Below are 19,371 nucleotides of genomic sequence, written 5' to 3' on the forward strand. Positions count from 1 at the left end.
CTGCCACACAATATCACATCACCAACGTTTCATGGGCACCAGACGGCTCAAAAAACCTCCCCAACACAGGTCCTGAGCCCTAGAGCCCTGCGTCCAGCCAACGCTTCAGCACCCCCGACTAATTGGAGACACAGGAAGTACAAGTATTAACCTGGAGTGCCAATCCAACACTACACCTACTAGACCCCCTTTAGCATGCTCACTGACTCAGTCACTATTGGACAGGGGGTCTAGCTAATGGACAGGGGGTCTAGTTAATTGACAGGGGGTCTAGCTAATTGACAGGGGTCTTGCTAATGAACAGTTAATGGACAGGGGGTTTAGTTATTGGACAGGGGGTCTAGCTAATGGACAGGGGGTCTAGTTAATGGACAGGGGGTCGAGTTAATGGACAGGGGGTCTTACTAATGGACAGGGGGTCTAGCTAATGGACATGGGTTCTAGTTAATGGACAGGGGGTCTAGCTAATTGACAGGGGGTCTGGCTAATTGACAGGGGGTCTAGCTAATGGACAGGGGGTCTAGATAATTGACAGGGGGTCTAGCTAATGGACAGGGGGTCTGGTTAATTGACAGGGGGTCTAGTTAATGGACAGGGGAACTGGTTAATGGACAGGGGGTCTAGTTAATGGACAGGGGGTCTAGCTAATTGACAGGGGGTCTAGTTAATGGACAGGGGGTCTAGCTAATTGACAGGGGGTCTAGTTAATGGACAGGGGGTCTAGCTAATGGACAGGGGGTCTAGATAATTGACAGGGGGTCTAGCTAATGGACAGGGGGTCTGGTTAATTGACAGGGGGTCTAGTTAATGGACAGGGGAACTGGTTAATTGACAGGGGGTCTAGTTAATGGACAGGGGGTCTAGCTAATTGACAGGGGGTCTAGTTAATGGACAGGGGGTCTAGCTAATTGACAGGAGGTCTAGTTAATGGACAGGGGGTCTAGCTGATGGACAGAGGGTCTAGCTAATGGACAGGGGGTCTGGCTAATTGACAGGGGGTCTAGATAATTGACAGGGGGTCTTGCTAATTGAAAGGGGGTCTAGCTAATGGAAAGGGGTTATTTTTAATGGACAGGGGGTCTAGCTAATGGACAGGGGTTCTAGTTAATGGATAGGGTGTCTAGTTAATGGACATGGGGTCTAGCTAATTGACAGGGGGCCTAGCTAATGGATAGGGGGTCTAGCTAATGGACAGGGGGTCTAGCTAATGGACAGGGGGTCTAGCTAATTGACAGGGGTTCTAGCTAACGAACAGGGGGTCTAGCTAACGAACAGGGGGTCTAGCTAATGGACAGGGGTCTATTTAAGGTACAGGGGGTCTAGCTAATGGACAGGGGGTCTTGCTAATTGACAGGGGGTCTAGCTAACGGACAGGGGGTCGATCTAATGGACAGTGGGGCTTGCTAATGGACAGGGGATCTGGCTAATGTCATCGGGGTCTAGCTAATTGACAGGGGGTCTAGTTAATGGACAAGGGGCCTAACTAATTGACAGGGGATCTAGGAGGAGTGATACGATTTAATATTAATACATATGTTAGTGTTACATACACCGGATCGGTGCAGTGAAATGTGTTGTTTTCCAGGGCCAGTCATAAAAGTACAGTGCCCCTGGAGCAAATAATGGTTAAGTGCCTTGATCAAGGGCACATCGACTGATTTTTCACCTTGTCAACTTGGGTATTTGAATCAGTGACCTTTCAGTTACTGGTCCAACATTCTAACCGATAGGCTACCTGACGCCCTACTGCTGCCTTGCCCAACAGGGCAGTTAATTCAGTTTACCCTGGGAGTTACCCTGGGCCCAGTAGGGCAGTTACATCAGTTTATCCTGGCCCAGGAGGGCAGTTACATCAGTTTATCCTGGCCCAGGAGGGCAGTTACATCAGTTTATCCTGGCCCAGGAGGGCAGTTACATCAGTTTATCCTGGCCCAGGAGGGCAGTTACATCAGTTTATCCTGGCCCAGCAGGGCAGTTACATCAGTTTATCCTGGCCCATGAGAGAGGTTACATCAGTTTATCCTGGCCCAGGAGGGCAGTTACATCAGTTTATCCTGGCCCAGGAGAGAGGTTACATCAGTTTATCCTGGCCCAGGAGAGAGGTTACATCAGTTTATCCTGGCCCAGCAGGGCAGTTACATCAGTTTATCCTGGCCCAGGAGAGAGGTTACATCAGTTTATCCTGGCCCAGCAGGGCAGTTACATCAGTTTATCCTGGCCCAGGAGGGCAGTTACATCAGTTTATCTTGGCCCAGCAGGGCAGTTACATCAGTTTATCCTGGCCCAGGAGGGCAGTTACATCAGTCAATCCTGGCCCAGGAGGGCAGTTACATCAGTTTATCCTGGGAGGTACCCTGGCCCAGGAGGGCAGTTACATCAGTTTATCCTGGCCCAGGAGGGCAGTTACATCAGTTTATCCTGGCCCAGGAGGGCAGTTACATCAGTTAATCCTGGCCCAGGAAGGCAGTTACATCAGTTTATCCTGGGAGGTACCCTGGCCCAGGAGGGCAGTTACATCAGTTTATCCTGGCCCAGGAGAGCAGTTACATCAGTTTATTCTGGCCCAGGAGGGCAGTTACATCAGTTAATCCTGGCCCAGGAGAGAGGTTACATCAGTTTACCCTGGGAGGTACCCTGGCCCAGGAGGGCAGTTACATCAGTTTATCTTGGCCCAGGAGGGCGGTTACATCAGTTTATCCTGGCCCAGGAGGGCGGTTAAATCAGTTTATTCTGGCCCAGGAGAGAGGTTACATCAGTTTACCCTGGGAGGTACCCTGGCCCAGGAGGGCAGTTACATCAGAAACTATGGAAGCGGAGGGTGTTATGGTGTTAAACTGATCTAACAGTATAAGGGTTATGGTTAGGGCCTAGCATGTACTGTACTGTACTGTACTGGCTGGCACACACACACACACACACACACACACACACACACACACACACACACACACACACACACACACACACACACACACACACACACACACACACACACACACACACACACACACACACACACACACACACACACACACACACACACACACACACACACACACACACACACACACACACACACACACACACACACACACACACACACACACACACACACACACACACACACACACACACACACACGTCCTCACTTGATATACAGCTTTTCCCTAAAGAAGGCTTCTGTTGCTGGGGCTTAGAATCCTGCAGCTCACTGGAAGGTAAAGCTCAGAGCCAGGGAAATACTAATGCTTCAGGGAAGTGAACAATAGAATGTGAGAGAGAGAGAGAGAAAGAGGGAGAGGGAGAGAGAGAGAGAGACAGAAAGAGAGCGAGAGAGAGAGAGAAAGAGGGAGAGAGCGAGAGAGAGACAGAAAGAGAGCATGAGAGAGAGAAAGAGGGAGAGAGAGAGAGAGACAGAAAGAGAGCATGAGAGAGAGAGAGGGAGAGAGAGAAAGTAAGCGAGAGAGAGAGAAAGAGGGAGAGAGAGACAGAAAGAGAGCGAGAGAGAGAGAACGAGAGAGAGAGAAAGAGAGAGAGAGAGAGAGAGAGAAAGAGGGAGAGGGAGAGAGAGAGACAGAAAGAGAGCGAGAGAGAGAGAACGGGGGAGAGAGAGAGACAGAAAGAGACTGAGAGAGAAAGAAGGAGAGAGAGAGAGAGAGTGAGAGAGAGACAGAGAGAGAGAGAGAGAAAGAGAGGGAGAGAGAGAGAGAGGGAGAGAGAGACAGAAAGAGAGCGAGAGAGTAGAGAGAGAGACAGAAAGAGAGGGAGAGAGAAAGAGAGAGAGAGAGACAGAAAGAGAGCGAGAGAGAAAGAAAGAGAGAGAGAGAGAGAGAGAGAGAGAAAAAGATTGAGAGATTGAGAGACAGAGAGTGAGAAAGAGAGAGAGAGCGAGGGAGAGAGAGAGAGCAATACTCCCATCTGAAACTCATGGCTTTCTAATTCTCTCTCCCTGGCTGTCTCTTTCTGGGTCAGCGCTCTCAGAAGAGAACAGGCACCATACACTGTACAGAGGGGTTTGGGGAGGAGCTCTTTTATGGGTCACGGACAGTTAATGAAGGTTTAATGGAGACCTAGAGCAGGTGAGTCTATATGTGTGTGAAGGTGCTCTTTGTGCATCAGTAAGTCTGCAGTAGTGCCAGCGTACCGGCAAGATGAGACAAGCGGCGGAAGCATAGAGAGACCGGCAACTGAGAGAGAGTGAGAAAGAACGCACACCGACACCCCAAGTCATTAGCAAGTATCATCCGTGTGGAATACGGGTTGCTCCCAAAAACAGAGAAACCCCTCAAACACAGACAGACACGTAATTTAGCCCAACAACTTAACACATGCAAAACTCAAGTCATCAGCACATGGCAGATAACACTAATAATTGTAGCGAAATAGGCTAATGACACCATATTATGTGATTAGACTGTCATAATGTCCCGTCATATACACGTTGATACTTTATAAAGTGCTTTACAAATGCATTTATTTAAATTGATTTGATAGTACATTTCCCCAGAGAGACACTCACAAAAACTCAAGTGAAGATACATTGTATACTTCATCGCCACAGAATCGTTTTCTAGAATGGATCCTAAAAGTACCTCACCATGATGTAGAGAGCTTTTGAGAGAGAGAGCTGTCGAGAGAGGCAGAAGTACAAATAAATCGGCTCTAGTTTGTACCTTAGTTAGTTATTTTTTTCCTTCCTACTCTCCCCTCTCCACCACAAATCTGTCTCTCGCGTCTCCTCTGCGAGCCTCTCTCTCTTTCTCTGCGTTCACACAACTCTGGTTGAAGAGGTGAGATTGTCAGCTTGTGTTCTCATATCACTCAGCAGCATAGTCAGCTTTAGGCCCACTTTACACACTGCCAGACTTTTCACACTACTCAATGGCACACTGTAAACAAAAATATGTTCATTCGATCCTATTGGATGTTGAATAAACATTAGGATTAGGCAGGGTGGTTATCATGTTGCTGAACTCTTCACACTATGATCAGAACAGATAGGACCCACTGATAGGCCATGGTAGGATGGGTTAATTAACAGATAGGACCCACTGACAGGCCATGGTAGGATGGGTTAAATAACAGATAGGACCCACTGACAGGCCATGGTAGGATGGGTTAAATAACAGATAGGACCCACTGACAGGCCATGGTAGAATGGGTTATTAAATAACAGATAGGACCCACTGACAGGCCATGGCAGGATGGGTTAAATAACAGATATGACCCACTGACAGGCCATGGTAGGATGGGTTATTAAATAACAGATAGGACCCACTGATAGGCCATGGCAGGATGGGTTAAATAACAGATAGGACCCACTGACAGGCCATGGCAGGATGGGTTAAATAACAGATAGGACCCACTGACAGGCCATGGCAGGATGGGTTATTAAATAACAGATAGGACCCACTGACAGGCCATGGTAGGATGGGTTATTAAATAACAGATAGGACCCACTGATAGGCCATGGCAGGATGGGTTATTAAATAACAGATAGGACCCACTGACAGGCCATGGCAGGATGGGTTAAATAACAGATAGGACCCACTGACAGGCCATGGCAGGATGGGTTATTAAATAACAGATAGGACCCACTGACAGGCCATGGCAGGATGGGTTATTAAATAACAGATAGGACCCACTGACAGGCCATGGTAGGATGGGTTATTAAATAACAGATAGGACCCACTGACAGGCCATGGTAGGATGGGTTAAATAACCGATAGGACCCACTGACAGGCCATGGCAGGATGGGTTATTAAATAACAGATAGGACCCACTGACAGGCCATGGTAGGATGGGTTATTAAATAACAGATAGGACCCACTGACAGGCCATGGTAGGATGGGTTATTAAATAACAGATAGGACCCACTGATAGGCCATGGTAGGATGGGTTATTAAATAACAGATAGGACCCACTGACAGGCCATGGTAGGATGGGTTATTAAATAACAGATAGGACCCACTGATAGGCCATGGTAGGATGGGTTATTAAATAACAGATAGGACCCACTGACAGGCCATGGTAGGATGCGTTATTAAATAACAGATAGGACCCACTGACAGGCCATGGTAGGATGGGTTAAATAACAGATAGGACCCACTGACAGGCCATGGTAGGATGGGTTAAATAACAGATAGGACCCACTGACAGGCCATGGTAGGATGGGTTAAATAACAGATAGGCCCCACTGACAGGCCATGGCAGGATGGGTTAAATAACAGATAGGACCCACTGACAGGCCATGGTAGGATGGGTTAAATAACAGATAGGACCCACTGACAGGCCATGGCAGGATGGGTTATTAAATAACAGATAGGACCCACTGACAGGCCATGGCAGGATGGGTTAAATAACAGATAGGACCCACTGACAGGCCATGGTAGGATGGGTTATTAAATAACAGATAGGACCCACTGACAGGCCATGGCAGGATGGGTTATTAAATAACAGATAGGACCCACTGACAGGCCATGGCAGGATGGGTTAAATAACAGATAGGACCCACTGACAGGCCATGGTAGGATGGGTTAAATAACAGATAGGACCCACTGACAGGCCATGGCAGGATGGGTTATTAAATAACAGATAGGACCCACTGACAGGCCATGGTAGGATGGGTTATTAAATAACAGATAGGACCCACTGACAGGCCATGGTAGGATGGGTTATTAAATAACAGATAGGACCCACTGACAGGCCATGGTAGGAAGGGTTAAATAACAGATAGGACCCACTGATAGGCCATGGCAGGATGGGTTATTAAATAACAGATAGGACCCACTGACAGGCCATGGTAGGATGGGTTAAATAACAGATAGGACCCACTGATAGGCCATGGCAGGATGGGTTATTAAATAACAGATAGGACCCACTGACAGGCCATGGCAGGATGGGTTAAATAACAGATAGGACCCACTGACAGGCCATGGCAGGATGGGTTAAATAACAGATAGGACCCACTGATAGGCCATGGTAGGATGGGTTAAATAACAGATAGGCCCCACTGACAGGCCATGGCAGGATGGGTTAAATAACAGATAGGACCCACTGATAGGCCATGGTAGGATGGGTTAAATAACAGATAGGACCCACTGACAGGCCATGGCAGGATGGGTTAAATAACGGATAGGACCCACTGACAGGCCATGGTAGGATGGGTTAAATAACAGATAGGACCCACTGACAGGCCATGGCAGGATGGGTTAAATAACAGATAGGACCCACTGACAGGGTGAGGCAGGATGGGTTAAATAACAGATAGGACCCACTGACAGGGTGAGGCAGGATGGGTTAAATAACAGATAGGACCCACTGACAGGCCATGGTAGGATGGGTTAAATAACAGATAGGACCCACTGATAGGGTGAGGCAGGATGGGTTAAATAACAGATAGGACCCACTGACAGGGTGAGGCAGGATGGGTTAAATAACAGATAGGACCCACTGACAGGCCATGGTAGGATGGGTTAAATAACAGATAGGACCCACTGATAGGCCATGGTAGGATGGGTTAAATAACAGATAGGACCCACTGACAGGCCATGGCAGGATGGGTTAAATAACAGATAGGACCCACTGACAGGGTGAGGCAGGATGGGTTAAATAACAGATAGGACCCACTGACAGGGTGAGGCAGGATGGGTTAAATAACAGATAGGACCCACTGACAGGGTGAGGCAGGATGGGTTAAATAACAGATAGGACCCACTGACAGGCCATGGTAGGATGGGTTAAATAACAGATAGGACCCACTGATAGGGTGAGGCAGGATGGGTTAAATAACAGATAGGACCCACTGACAGGGTGAGGCAGGATGGGTTAAATAACAGATAGGACCCACTGACAGGCCATGGTAGGATGGGTTAAATAACAGATAGGACCCACTGATGGTGAGGCAGGATGGGTTAAATAACAGATAGGACCCACTGACAGGCCATGGTAGGATGGGTTAAATAACAGATAGGACCCACAGGCAGGATGGGTTAAATAACAGATAGGACCCACTGACAGGGTGAGGCAGGATGGGTTAAATAACAGATAGGACCCACTGACAGGCCATGGTAGGATGGGTTAAATAACAGATAGGACCCACTGACAGGCCATGGTAGGATGGGTTAAATAACAGATAGGACCCACTGACAGGCCATGGCAGGATGGGTTAAATAACAGATAGGACCCACTGATAGGGTGAGGCAGGATGGGTTAAATAACAGATAGGACCCACTGACAGGGTGAGGCAGGATGGGTTAAATAACAGATAGGACCCACTGATAGGCCATGGTAGGATGGGTTAAATAACAGATAGGACCCACTGATAGGGTGAGGCAGGATGGGTTAAATAACAGATAGGACCCACTGACAGGCCATGGTAGGATGGGTTAAATAACAGATAGGACCCACTGATAGGGTGAGGCAGGATGGGTTAAATAACAGATAGGACCCACTGACAGGGTGAGGCAGGATGGGTTAAATAACAGATAGGACCCACTGACAGGCCATGGTAGGATGGGTTAAATAACAGATAGGACCCACTGACAGGCCATGGTAGGATGGGTTAAATAACAGATAGGACCCACTGACAGGGTGAGGCAGGATGGGTTAAATAACAGATAGGACCCACTGACAGGGTGAGGCAGGGGAGGTGTACCTATTTCTAAACTCTTTAAACTACAGACAGTCTGTAACAGGGTGAGGGAGGGTGTATACAAGCGCCAAAAGTCTTTAAGTAAAGAAAACTACGAAGGGAAGATATGTACTACAGGGATAAGTAATTTGCGATGTCCAATTCAAAACGCTTTTAGATTGAAACACCATCTTCTGTATTACAGGTGAGTACCCGTGTCTCTCTCTATAGAGAGAGATGAGGGTGAGATGTTTCCTCTTCAGTCTGCCATAGTGAAAAGTAGACAGCAATTAAGAGGAACAGCAAACACTAAGCACCAACCACCAACAGAGTAGTTCCATTACTGGGACTTATTGTCCCAACTGGATTCAAAATGGCACACTATTCCCTATATATTACACTACTTTTGACCAGAGCCAAATGTTTTGGTTCAAAGTAGTGCTCTATACAGGGAATAGGGTTTAATTTGGGATGCAGGCCCCAGCTTCTGCAAGAGAGGAAATACAGAGGCCCTAATTATCCAGAGAATGACATCCTTCTCCGGTTGAAAAAAATGACTTCAGCCACAAATGTATTTTCCCATGATCCTCGACGGGGTCATTGTCATATTTACTTAAATGCCATATAACCATTTCCATCCAATCCACATTGTGCCACTTTACATATCGAATGGAAGACAGGGAAGAAGAAGAAGAGGAAGGAGAAAAAAGCTTTATTTTGGGCAGAAGCAAGTAATTCAGGAGTTAAGGAAGGAAGTAAGAAAGGTCTGTGTGTGTATGAGAGAGAGAGAGAGAGAGAGAGAGAGAGAGAGAGAGAGAGGGAGGGAGAAAGAGTAAAAAGAGAGAGAGAGAGAGAGAGAGAGAGAGAGAGAGAGGGAGAAAGAGTAAAAGAGAGAGAGGGAGACAGAGAGAGAGAGACTAGCCTGTGAAGACAGGGGAGCTGTGATCTTTTGTAGCCGTAACGCCCAGGTACAGCGCCCACTCTAGGGTGAAGATGGTGAACCCTCCTGCCCACACGTTAGTCGATGCCTCTCGTTTCTTCTGTTCTGCTGGATCCAACGTGTTGCTCCACCACCGCTTTTAAATCCCCCTTTTCTTTTAGCAGCTCGTTCTTTATTTTGGAGGTATATCTAAAAGTCCTCGATATGACCTCGATATGACCTTCTCTCTATTTGTCTCTGTCTGTTTTTAGCTCTTGCAGTGAGCAAAAGTAAGACCAAAAGCTGATGAATATAGATTTGAACATCTGAGCTTGGTCACCATGACAACCTTCCTATAGATCATAATGTAACGTTGCAGATTACTTATTCATTTGTTACCCTCAGGACAACCTGAGCCCCAACACATACACAACCGCACCCACTCACAAACCCCGCTAACCACCCAACCTCACAAACCCCACACCCCTGCACCCACTCACAAACCCCGCTAACCACCCAACCTCACAAACCCCACACCCCTGCACCCATTCACAAACCCCCCTAACCACCCAACTACAAAGAACCCCACACCCCCCACACACTCACAAACCCCCCTAAATCACCTGAGCAGAAAGGCATGGGTACGCTCCAGTGGCCATTAAGCTGGCAGGTGCGTGCCGACTCGCCCTTCAGCTGCCGCCCCCCTGTGCAGGTGTAGCGAACCGTGGAGCCGAAGGTGAACTTGTCCCCGCTCAGTTGGCCGTTGGGAGGGCACCCAGGGTGACCACAGTCCACTACTGGAGGAGAGAGACACACACAATGGATGCCATCAGTTCAGAGTGCTGACCGGTCTAACGTAGTGGAAGGTGCTGTCTCTACAGGATTGAGGCCACACACTATGTCTGCATCCCAAATGGCAACCTATTCACTCCTTTTGTCCAGGCCCCATAGGGAATAGAGTGACATTTGGGATTCCTGTCCAGTATGTTAGCAGTAAGGACAGAACTAGATGTGACTATGGTGTAAACACTGTTCAGGCCTACATCTCGATGAGGGAGGATACTGTATCATGCAAACTACTTTACTACTTTCAAAACTAATTCAGATAATACAAACTATGGGCTACATTTCCCAGACCCAGATTAAAAGTGCTTTATAGACCAGGTACTTGATTTGATCTGGGTCCAGGTACCGTCCAAAATGTACTGTACCATAATGGTAACGATCCAAAGTGGTACCATCCTCATCCTTTGTAATAATTCTCAATTTCCTTTTTAATGTTGTAAATGATCAACTTATTTCTTCAGATATTCACCCTACAATGTGCTACAATCAGCAAGTTTACTTTAAACTTTCTCCCTTTTTGCTCCTGGCCGATACAAAGTTAACGTGCTGAAGCAACGGAAAGGAGGAGGTGTGTCGAAATGAGAAGAACATTTTGGACACGGTGTCAATGTTGCAGCAGGTGGATCAAACTGGGAACTAGGCATTGAGGAGAAAAGAGCACATTGATTAATCCTGTCCAACGTCTTTCAGTCCCTTTTAAAACACATGGCAACAGGAACACCAAACTGATAGGGACAAAGTAGAGCTAATTTATGGTCAGGTTTAAGATAAAACAGTAGGCGGCACATCATGTTCAATAAGGTTGAGATTGGGTTCAAACTTCAAAGGAGAGAACTGATTGGAGCACACTGCGTGCCCCTCAACCAGTAGGAAGCTCAGGTTGTGTTTAAAACTCAGAGACAGCCAGTAGGAAGCCTTGAAGCCAAGTGTTTAGACATGCCAAGTTGCCAGTACAGCAGGTCCCTGGTGCAGCTTGTTTTAGAGGAGAATGTTGCAGGTACACTATAAAACAGAAGGATCAGCTGCCAACCTGGCATCCCTAATTAGTCTAATATCCACATCGCTGTTCCACCTGTCCCTCAATTAGAACACTGATCTTAAGCTGCGGGGGGGTCACGCAACTCATTCAGCCTCAATTAAAGGAATAATATGCTAATTACCCACAAGTGCCAAGTTGCTAAGTCGGCAGTCTCTCTCCGGGAAAGAGACCGTCTGTGAGACAGTCACAACAAATTATAGGAACAGATGACAGTAGATAAATACCACCAATGTTTTTGAGCAGCTGCTGGATATCAAAATAAGTTCAGTGAATGTTAAAAGAAAGACTCCCGCACACTGCAATCAGCGGTATGTTCCCAATGTGCTTTATCGGTGACAATGTTTTCAACCGTCAAAACTCCTCCAATAAACCACATATGAGTATAAGTAGCAGTGTGACAACAGACTCACCGATACACTCAGGTAGAGGCTTGTCCCACTGTCCCGTGGGTTGACAGGTGAGAACCGGAGAACCGAACAGGTAGAAACCTGGGTTGCAGTCGTAGAACACCACGGTTCCAAAGGTGAAGTTGCCATGTTCTATCTTACTCTGTCTGATGGAGTTGGCTGGGATGCCAGGATCAGAGCAGTTGACCACTGAAGAGGAAGACAGAGAGGGGGAAATAGACAAGCATGTGTTATTTGGCGGAAACATGGAAGGGATACATGTATTCTAACACTTAGGAGGACACGCCTAACCCTCTGCAGTCACTCATATAGGGCCAAATGCTGACACGAAACTGCCTTTCTGCGATAATCTTCCATTGATCTCAATCCATGATTCACACTATTGACAACAGAGTGAAGGAAAAGCAGCCAACAAGAACTCAGCATATGTGAGAACTCCTTCAAGACTGTTGGAAAAGCATTCCAAATAGGGATATCTTCTGTATACCACCCCTACCTTGTCACAACAACTGATTGGCTCAAACACATTAAGAAGGAACGAAATTCCACAAATGAACTTTGAGCAAGGCACACCTGTTAATTGAAATGCATTCCATGTGACTACCTCATGAAGATGGTTGAGAGAATGCCAAGAGTGTGAAAAGCTGTCATCAAGACAAAGGGTGGCTACTTTGAAGATTCTCAAATATATTTTGATATGTTTAACACTTTTTTGGTTACTACATGATTCCATATGTGTTATTTCATATTTTTGACGTCTTCACTAATATTCTACAATGTAGAAAATAGTAAAAATAAAGAAAAACCCTTGAATGAGTAGGTGTGTCCAAACTTTTGACTGGTACTGTATATATACACACAGTGCCGGAAAGTATTAAGACCCCTTGACTTTTTCTACATTTTGTTACTTTACAGCCTTATTCTAAAATTGATTATATGTATTTTGTTTCCTCATCAATCTACACACAGCACCTCATAATGACAAAGCAAAAGCAGGTTTTTAGAAATTTATAAAAAATGCAAACTGATATATCACATTTACATAAGTATTCAGACCTTTTACTCAGTACTTTGTTGAAGAACCTTTGGTAGAAATTAGAGCATTGAGTCTTTGTGGGTATGATGCTATAAGCTTGGCACACCTGTATTTGGGGAGTTTCTCCCATTCAGATCCTCTCAAACTCTGTCAAGTTGGAATGGGTGAGCGTTGCTGCACAGCTATTTCAGGTCTCTCCAGAGATGTTCGATCGGGTTCAAGTCCGGGCTCTGGCTGGGTCACTCAAGGACATTCAGAGACTAGTCCCGAAGCCACTCCTGCGTTGTCTTGGCTGTGTGCTTAGGGTCATTGTCCTGTTGGAAGGTGAACCTTCGCCCCAGTCTGAGGTCCTGAGCACTCTAGAGCCAGTTTCATCATAGCTCTTGATTGTTTTTGCGACTGCACTTGAACAAACTTTCAAAGTTCTTGAAATTTTCCAGATTGACTGACCTTCATGATGGACTATCATTTATCTTTGCTTATTTGAGCTGTTATTGACATAATATGGACTTGGTCCTTTCCCAAATAAGGATATCTTCTGTATAACACCCCCACCTTGTCACAACAACTGATTGGCTCAAACGCATTAAGAAGGAACGAAATTCCACAAAATAACTTAACAAGGCACACCTGTTAATTGAAATGCATTCCATGTGACTACCTCTTGAAGCTGTTTGAGAGAATGAGTATAAGTAAAATGACATATGTTTGGAACCTTAAACAACTAAACACAACTATACAACAGAAAAATGTTACTTTCGGCCCCCTGTGTTACTTTCATCATAATTCTCCCCTACATGGCACAATGGCTTACTATGAATTCCAAGAACCAGAGACATTGATTCACCTGTATCAAAAAAGGCCAACACAATGAGGGCTTAATATTTCCACTTGGCACAGTTATCCAATCAGATACTACGTTACTGACACTAGTTTGTTTGATATGCAGGACTTGTACAATACCAGTCTGACCCTGGATTTAGCCTCTGGTTACCAATCCTCTATAACGGAAGTACCATAAGCTCTATGAGATGGTTTCAGATAATAACCCCACCCCCACCCACCCCCACACATCTCTTCCACACATTCTGAATATTATATTATACAGTATAACACAGCAAACACATGGTCACAAACTCATACTACAGAAATTAGGCTGGTTGCATGTTGAAATGCATCACTGTAAACTAAATCACATGCAAGGCAAATGTCATGCACTGGGAACCATTCAAAAACACTATACCAGTCAGTGATACCACCACAATCATATCCAATGACGATCAAGAAGCCGTCCTAGCCTATGACCCTAACTCACAACAACCACATAACAGACAGAAACACAGAGCAACCAAATGTCCCCATTCACCCTACACAGAGGCCATTGTCATGCTGATTGGCTACAATGCTGATTGGTAACAATCCCACTACAAGCTATGATGATCCCCTCCTCATTCATCCCCATTTTATCCAGAGTGCACTGCAGGGGTCAGGCGGAACGAGCAAGCGTACCCCGTGTGAATAGAAGACTTAACTTTTTTCCCCACCTTTACACGTTGGTGGTGGCTGGCTCCACTGGCGTGTGGCCTGGCACTGGGCCCTCGAGGGCCCCTCCATCACATAGCCCATGTTGCAGGAGAAGCTCACCACGTCGTTCAGGTTGAAGCCGTTACCGATGGCCCGCCCGTAGATGGGGCTTCCTGGGTGTCCACAGCTGATAGCTGGGGGGAGAGAGAGATATTGACATTGAGATTCCATATTGAATCATACTGTATGTGATGTATCGTACAAAAGGGTAACATTCACATGTAATTGATAACAGATAAGGCTAACTTTTGACTTATACAGAACAAAAATATAAACGCAACATGCAACAATTTAAAATATTTTACTGAGTTACAGTTCATATATGGATATCAGTGAATTAAAATAAATAAATGAGGCCCTAATCTATGGATTTCACGACTGGGCTGGGGTGCAGCCATGGATGGATGGGCCTTGAAAGGCATAGGCCCACCCACTTGGCAGCCAGCCCCAACCACTGGGGAGCCAGGCCCAGCCAATCAGAATGAGTTTTTACCCACAAAAGGGCTTTATTACAGACAGAAGTACTCCTCAGTTTATATTTTTTGTTCAGTGTAGGTAATAATCCACCGGGTGCTCATTTGTTCAATGCAAAAACATGCCTATTGAGCTTTCAAAGCATAGCTGGACCTTGAAAAGGGAATTTAATCCAACAATAAACCAGTGGACGTTGAACGCAGCCCCACATTCACTTACTGTGCCATAGAGTGGACATAACAATCGGTTACCAATGGAACTGTGATATGGCTGTGTGGCTTTGTTATCAATAGGCTAGGGGCTAGACTATCAACAGTTCAGACAGAATGTCTCAATTACAGAACTACAATGAATGGAAGTGGCGTCCCCGTTCAAGTCAATAATGTCATACAATGGATGGACTGGCCATTTTGAGTGTCTCATTCTATTTCTATGGTCTCAATCACCTCTCAAACTGATATTCAGGAGGACTAATGGTGAAGGACTGTCATATTGCCGCTTCGTAGACCACTGCCCTGAAGAGTGTCATTCCCCATCAGGTCCCACTGGTCTAAACTCATTGGCCATCTGTCAGCTCACCCGAATGGCTAATCCAATGGATGGCGGCTATTTTCACGCCAATGGCGCAAACCACATTAGTTGTGCTCAATTGCAGGCATTTGCTGAGCGATGCAGAAGTGATGGCTGAGCATACTGTGTAACTGATTATATATCCTCTCTCTAGCTCTGGGGGGCGTTTCTCTGTCCGCCTGGGAGGCATGGGTCCTGGGAGGGGAGAAACTGGTGGTTCTGGGGCCTAATATTATATGGGGCCATGGGGACATGATACTTGGAGGGATACTGTAAGCCTGACATTGTGGGACTTTATCAGTGAGAGGGAGACTGTCTGGGACTTATGAAATGAGTCAGTGAGGGAGAGAGGGAGAGAGAGAGAGTTTTTTTTACATTTATTTTTATTTCTCCTTTATTTTTACCATGTAGGCCAGTTGAGAACAAGTTCTCATTTACAACTGTGACCTGGACAAGATCTTTATCAAAGCAGTGCGACACAAACAACAACAGAGTTACACATGGGATAAACAAACATACAGACAACAACACAGAGTTACACATAGGATAAACAAACATACAGACAACAACACAGAGTTACACATAGGATAAACAAACATACAGACAACAACACAGAGTTACACATAGGATAAACAAACATACAGACAACAACACAGAGTTACACATATGATAAACAAACATACAGACAACAACACAGAGTTACACATAGGATAAACAAACATACAGACAACAACACAGAGTTACACATGGGATGATAAACAAACATACAGACAACAACACAGAGTTACACATAGGATAAACAAACATACAGACAACAACACAGAGTTACACATGGGATAAACAAACATACAGATAAACAAACAACAACAACAGAGTTACACATGGGATAAACAAACATACAGACAACAACACAGAGTTACACATGGGATAAACAAACATACAGACAACAACACAGAGTTACAAACATACAGACAACAACACAGGGATAAACAAACATACAGACAACAACACAGAGTTACACATAGGATAAACAAACATACAGACAACAACACAGAGTTACACATGGGATAAACAAACATACAGACAACAACACAGAGGGATAAACAAACATACAGACAACAACACAGAGTTACACATGGGATAAACAAACATACAGACAACAACACAGAGTTACACATGGGATAAACAAACATACAGACAACAACACAGAGTTACAAACATACAGACAACAACACAGGATAAACAAACATACAGACAACAACACAGAGTTACACATATGATAAACAAACATACAGACAACAACACAGAGTTACACATAGGATAAACAAACATACAGACAACAACACAGAGTTACACATATGATAAACAAACATACAGACAACAACACAGAGTTACACATATGATAAACAAACATACAGACAATAACACAATAGAAAAATCTATACAGTGTGTGCAAATGGAGTAAGAGGGGCTAGGTATTGTGAGTGGGCTAAGTATGGTGAGTGGGCTAAGTATGGTGAGTGATTGTGTACTGGTCTGGAAGTCAGTGTGTTAGGCCAGGGATCCTCAAACTGGGATGGTACTGCAGGGGGTCCACAGCCAGATCTCAAAAGATGCATTATTATTATATAATTTAAAAAAAAATCAATATTATTAACATCAACAGATTTAACACATTTTAGCCAAGAGATTCGTGGAATAAGTTTAGAGCAAGGTTTCCCAACTGGCAGCACAGTAGGGACACCAGCCAATCAGCTCTGAGCGATTTACATTTTGTAAATCTGTTCCAAAGTATTCCCACACATAATAGAGTGATATAGTGTACTTGTATGTGATCGTATATAAATGTAAGCAAGGTTTGAAATGATTATGTCAAATTCTTTGTAATTATGTTCCGACCGTCCACTCAATAAAATCGTCCTGTGGCTGAATCTAGCTGATGATCCTTGGTATAGACGGTACTACAATACAATGTAATATTATTCATCTACCATTCTTAACCCTGGGCAACATGGGCCTGGGAGGCTCACAGGGATGTTGGTATCCACAGTACTCCACCAATGATACATTTTTCAAATTAGTAATGGGCTCCCGAGTGGCGCAGGGTCTGAGGCACTGCATCTCAATGCAAGAGGTGTCACTCCAGTCCCTGTTTCAAATCCAGGCAGAATCACATCTGGCTGTGATTGGGAGTCCCATAGGATGGTACACAATTGGCCCATCGTCATCCGGGGTTGGCAGGGGTAGAACGTCATTGTAAATGAGAATTTGTTAAATTGAAAAAATAAATACATGTGTTTTTTTGTTATACATAAATGCACTGTGATAAAAAAAATCTCTCCGTCTCATGGCGAAATGTGTAGAATATTAGCATTATGCCGCAACAACAAAAAATATCCTGCCCCAAGACAAAATGTGTAGAATTGCAGGAAAATAGCTTGAAAACATTTTCTCTCTGATGCCAAAAGATGTCCCAGGGCCCGGGACTTGGTTCGTCTGGCCATCCACTGCCGAAGTCATTGTAAAACTCCTTTTATGCTTAAAAAAAAATCTTACTCATGTTATGAGGAGCTGTTTTGGAACTGTTTTGCTAGCACATTCACAAGGCCGCAGGGCCAGACGGCCGCAGGGCCAGACGGATTACCAGGACGCGTACCCAGAGCATGCGGTAGACTACCGCACGGTGAGCGATACCAATGCACCAAGTCTGGAACCAACAGGATCCTGAACAACTTCTACCCCCAAGCCATAAGACTGATAAATACTGTAGTTAGTTAAATAGTTAATCAAATAACTACCCAGACTACCTGCATTGACCCTTTTGATGAATTTAATATCACAAAAGGGTCCCTGGCCCCAAAAAGTTTGAGTCAATGAGTGAGTGATCGTGTGCTGGTCTGGAAGTCAGTGTTAAGGTGTGAAGGCCCTAACTCCAAGTGTGTGTGCCCTAGAAATCTGCTGATACTTAAAGTGTGTAGGTAACAGCAGGGGTGTGTATATCTGTGTGTGTGTCACCACACAAAAAAAAACAGCCCCACTGTGCTTTTTTTTCAATTAATGTTTTGACATGTGCAGGAACAAACAGGCAGACACAGAGCAGACACAGAGCAGATACAGAGCAGACACAGAGCAGATACAGAGCAGACACAGAGCAGATACAGAGCAGACACAGAGCAGACACAGAGCAGACACAGAGCAGACACAGAGCAGATACAGAGCAGACACAGAGCAGACACAGAGCAGACACAGAGCAGACACAGAGCAGACACAGAGCAGATACAGAGCAGACACAGAGCAGACACAGAGCAGACACAGAGCAGATACAGAGCAGACACAGAGCAGATACAGAGCAGACACAGAGCAGACACAGAGCAGACACAGAGCAGATACAGAGCAGACACAGAGCAGACACAGAGCAGACACAGAGCAGATACAGAGCAGACACAGAGCAGACACAGAGCAGACACAGAGCAGACAGAGCAGACACAGAGCAGACAGAGCAGACACAGAGCAGACACAGAGCAGACACAGAGCAGACACAGAGCAGATACAGAGCAGACACAGAGCAGACAGAGCAGACACAGAGCAGACAGAGCAGACACAGAGCAGAAAGAGCAGACAGAGCAGACAGAGCAGACACAGAGCAGATACAGAGCAGACACAGAGCAGAAAGAGCAGACACAGAGCAGACACAGAGCAGACACAGAGCATTTATTCCACCGCCTCTTCTCCATTTTGGGGAACTGAGAGTAATCCTTTCCTCTGTCCTCCAGCCACAACTAGTCCACCACAGTTAACTACTGACCTGTATCCCACTCCAGGCACTTCTTCTCTGCCCTACTGCAGACCATTAAAAAACAACTT

The 19,371-nt window shown here is 45.5% G+C and overlaps 1 protein-coding gene across 2 annotated transcripts in view; it reads right to left on the reverse strand.

Moving 5' to 3' along the window:
• The window catches only part of LOC118399009 (CUB and sushi domain-containing protein 3-like), a 908,305-nt gene that overhangs the window by 73,895 nt on the left and 815,039 nt on the right, over window positions 1-19,371 (reverse strand). For both annotated transcript variants that reach the window (XM_052472732.1, XM_052472731.1), the window contains exons 54-56: window positions 14,424-14,597; window positions 11,847-12,032; window positions 10,175-10,348 (exon numbers count right to left, since the gene is read on the reverse strand). In XM_052472732.1, the coding sequence (XP_052328692.1) occupies window positions 10,175-10,348; window positions 11,847-12,032; window positions 14,424-14,597 (534 nt within the window). The remainder of the gene's footprint in view (window positions 1-10,174; window positions 10,349-11,846; window positions 12,033-14,423; window positions 14,598-19,371) is intronic.

This window comes from Oncorhynchus keta, chromosome 20 (genome assembly GCF_023373465.1).
Source record: "Oncorhynchus keta strain PuntledgeMale-10-30-2019 chromosome 20, Oket_V2, whole genome shotgun sequence".
Lineage (NCBI taxonomy): Eukaryota > Metazoa > Chordata > Actinopteri > Salmoniformes > Salmonidae > Oncorhynchus > Oncorhynchus keta.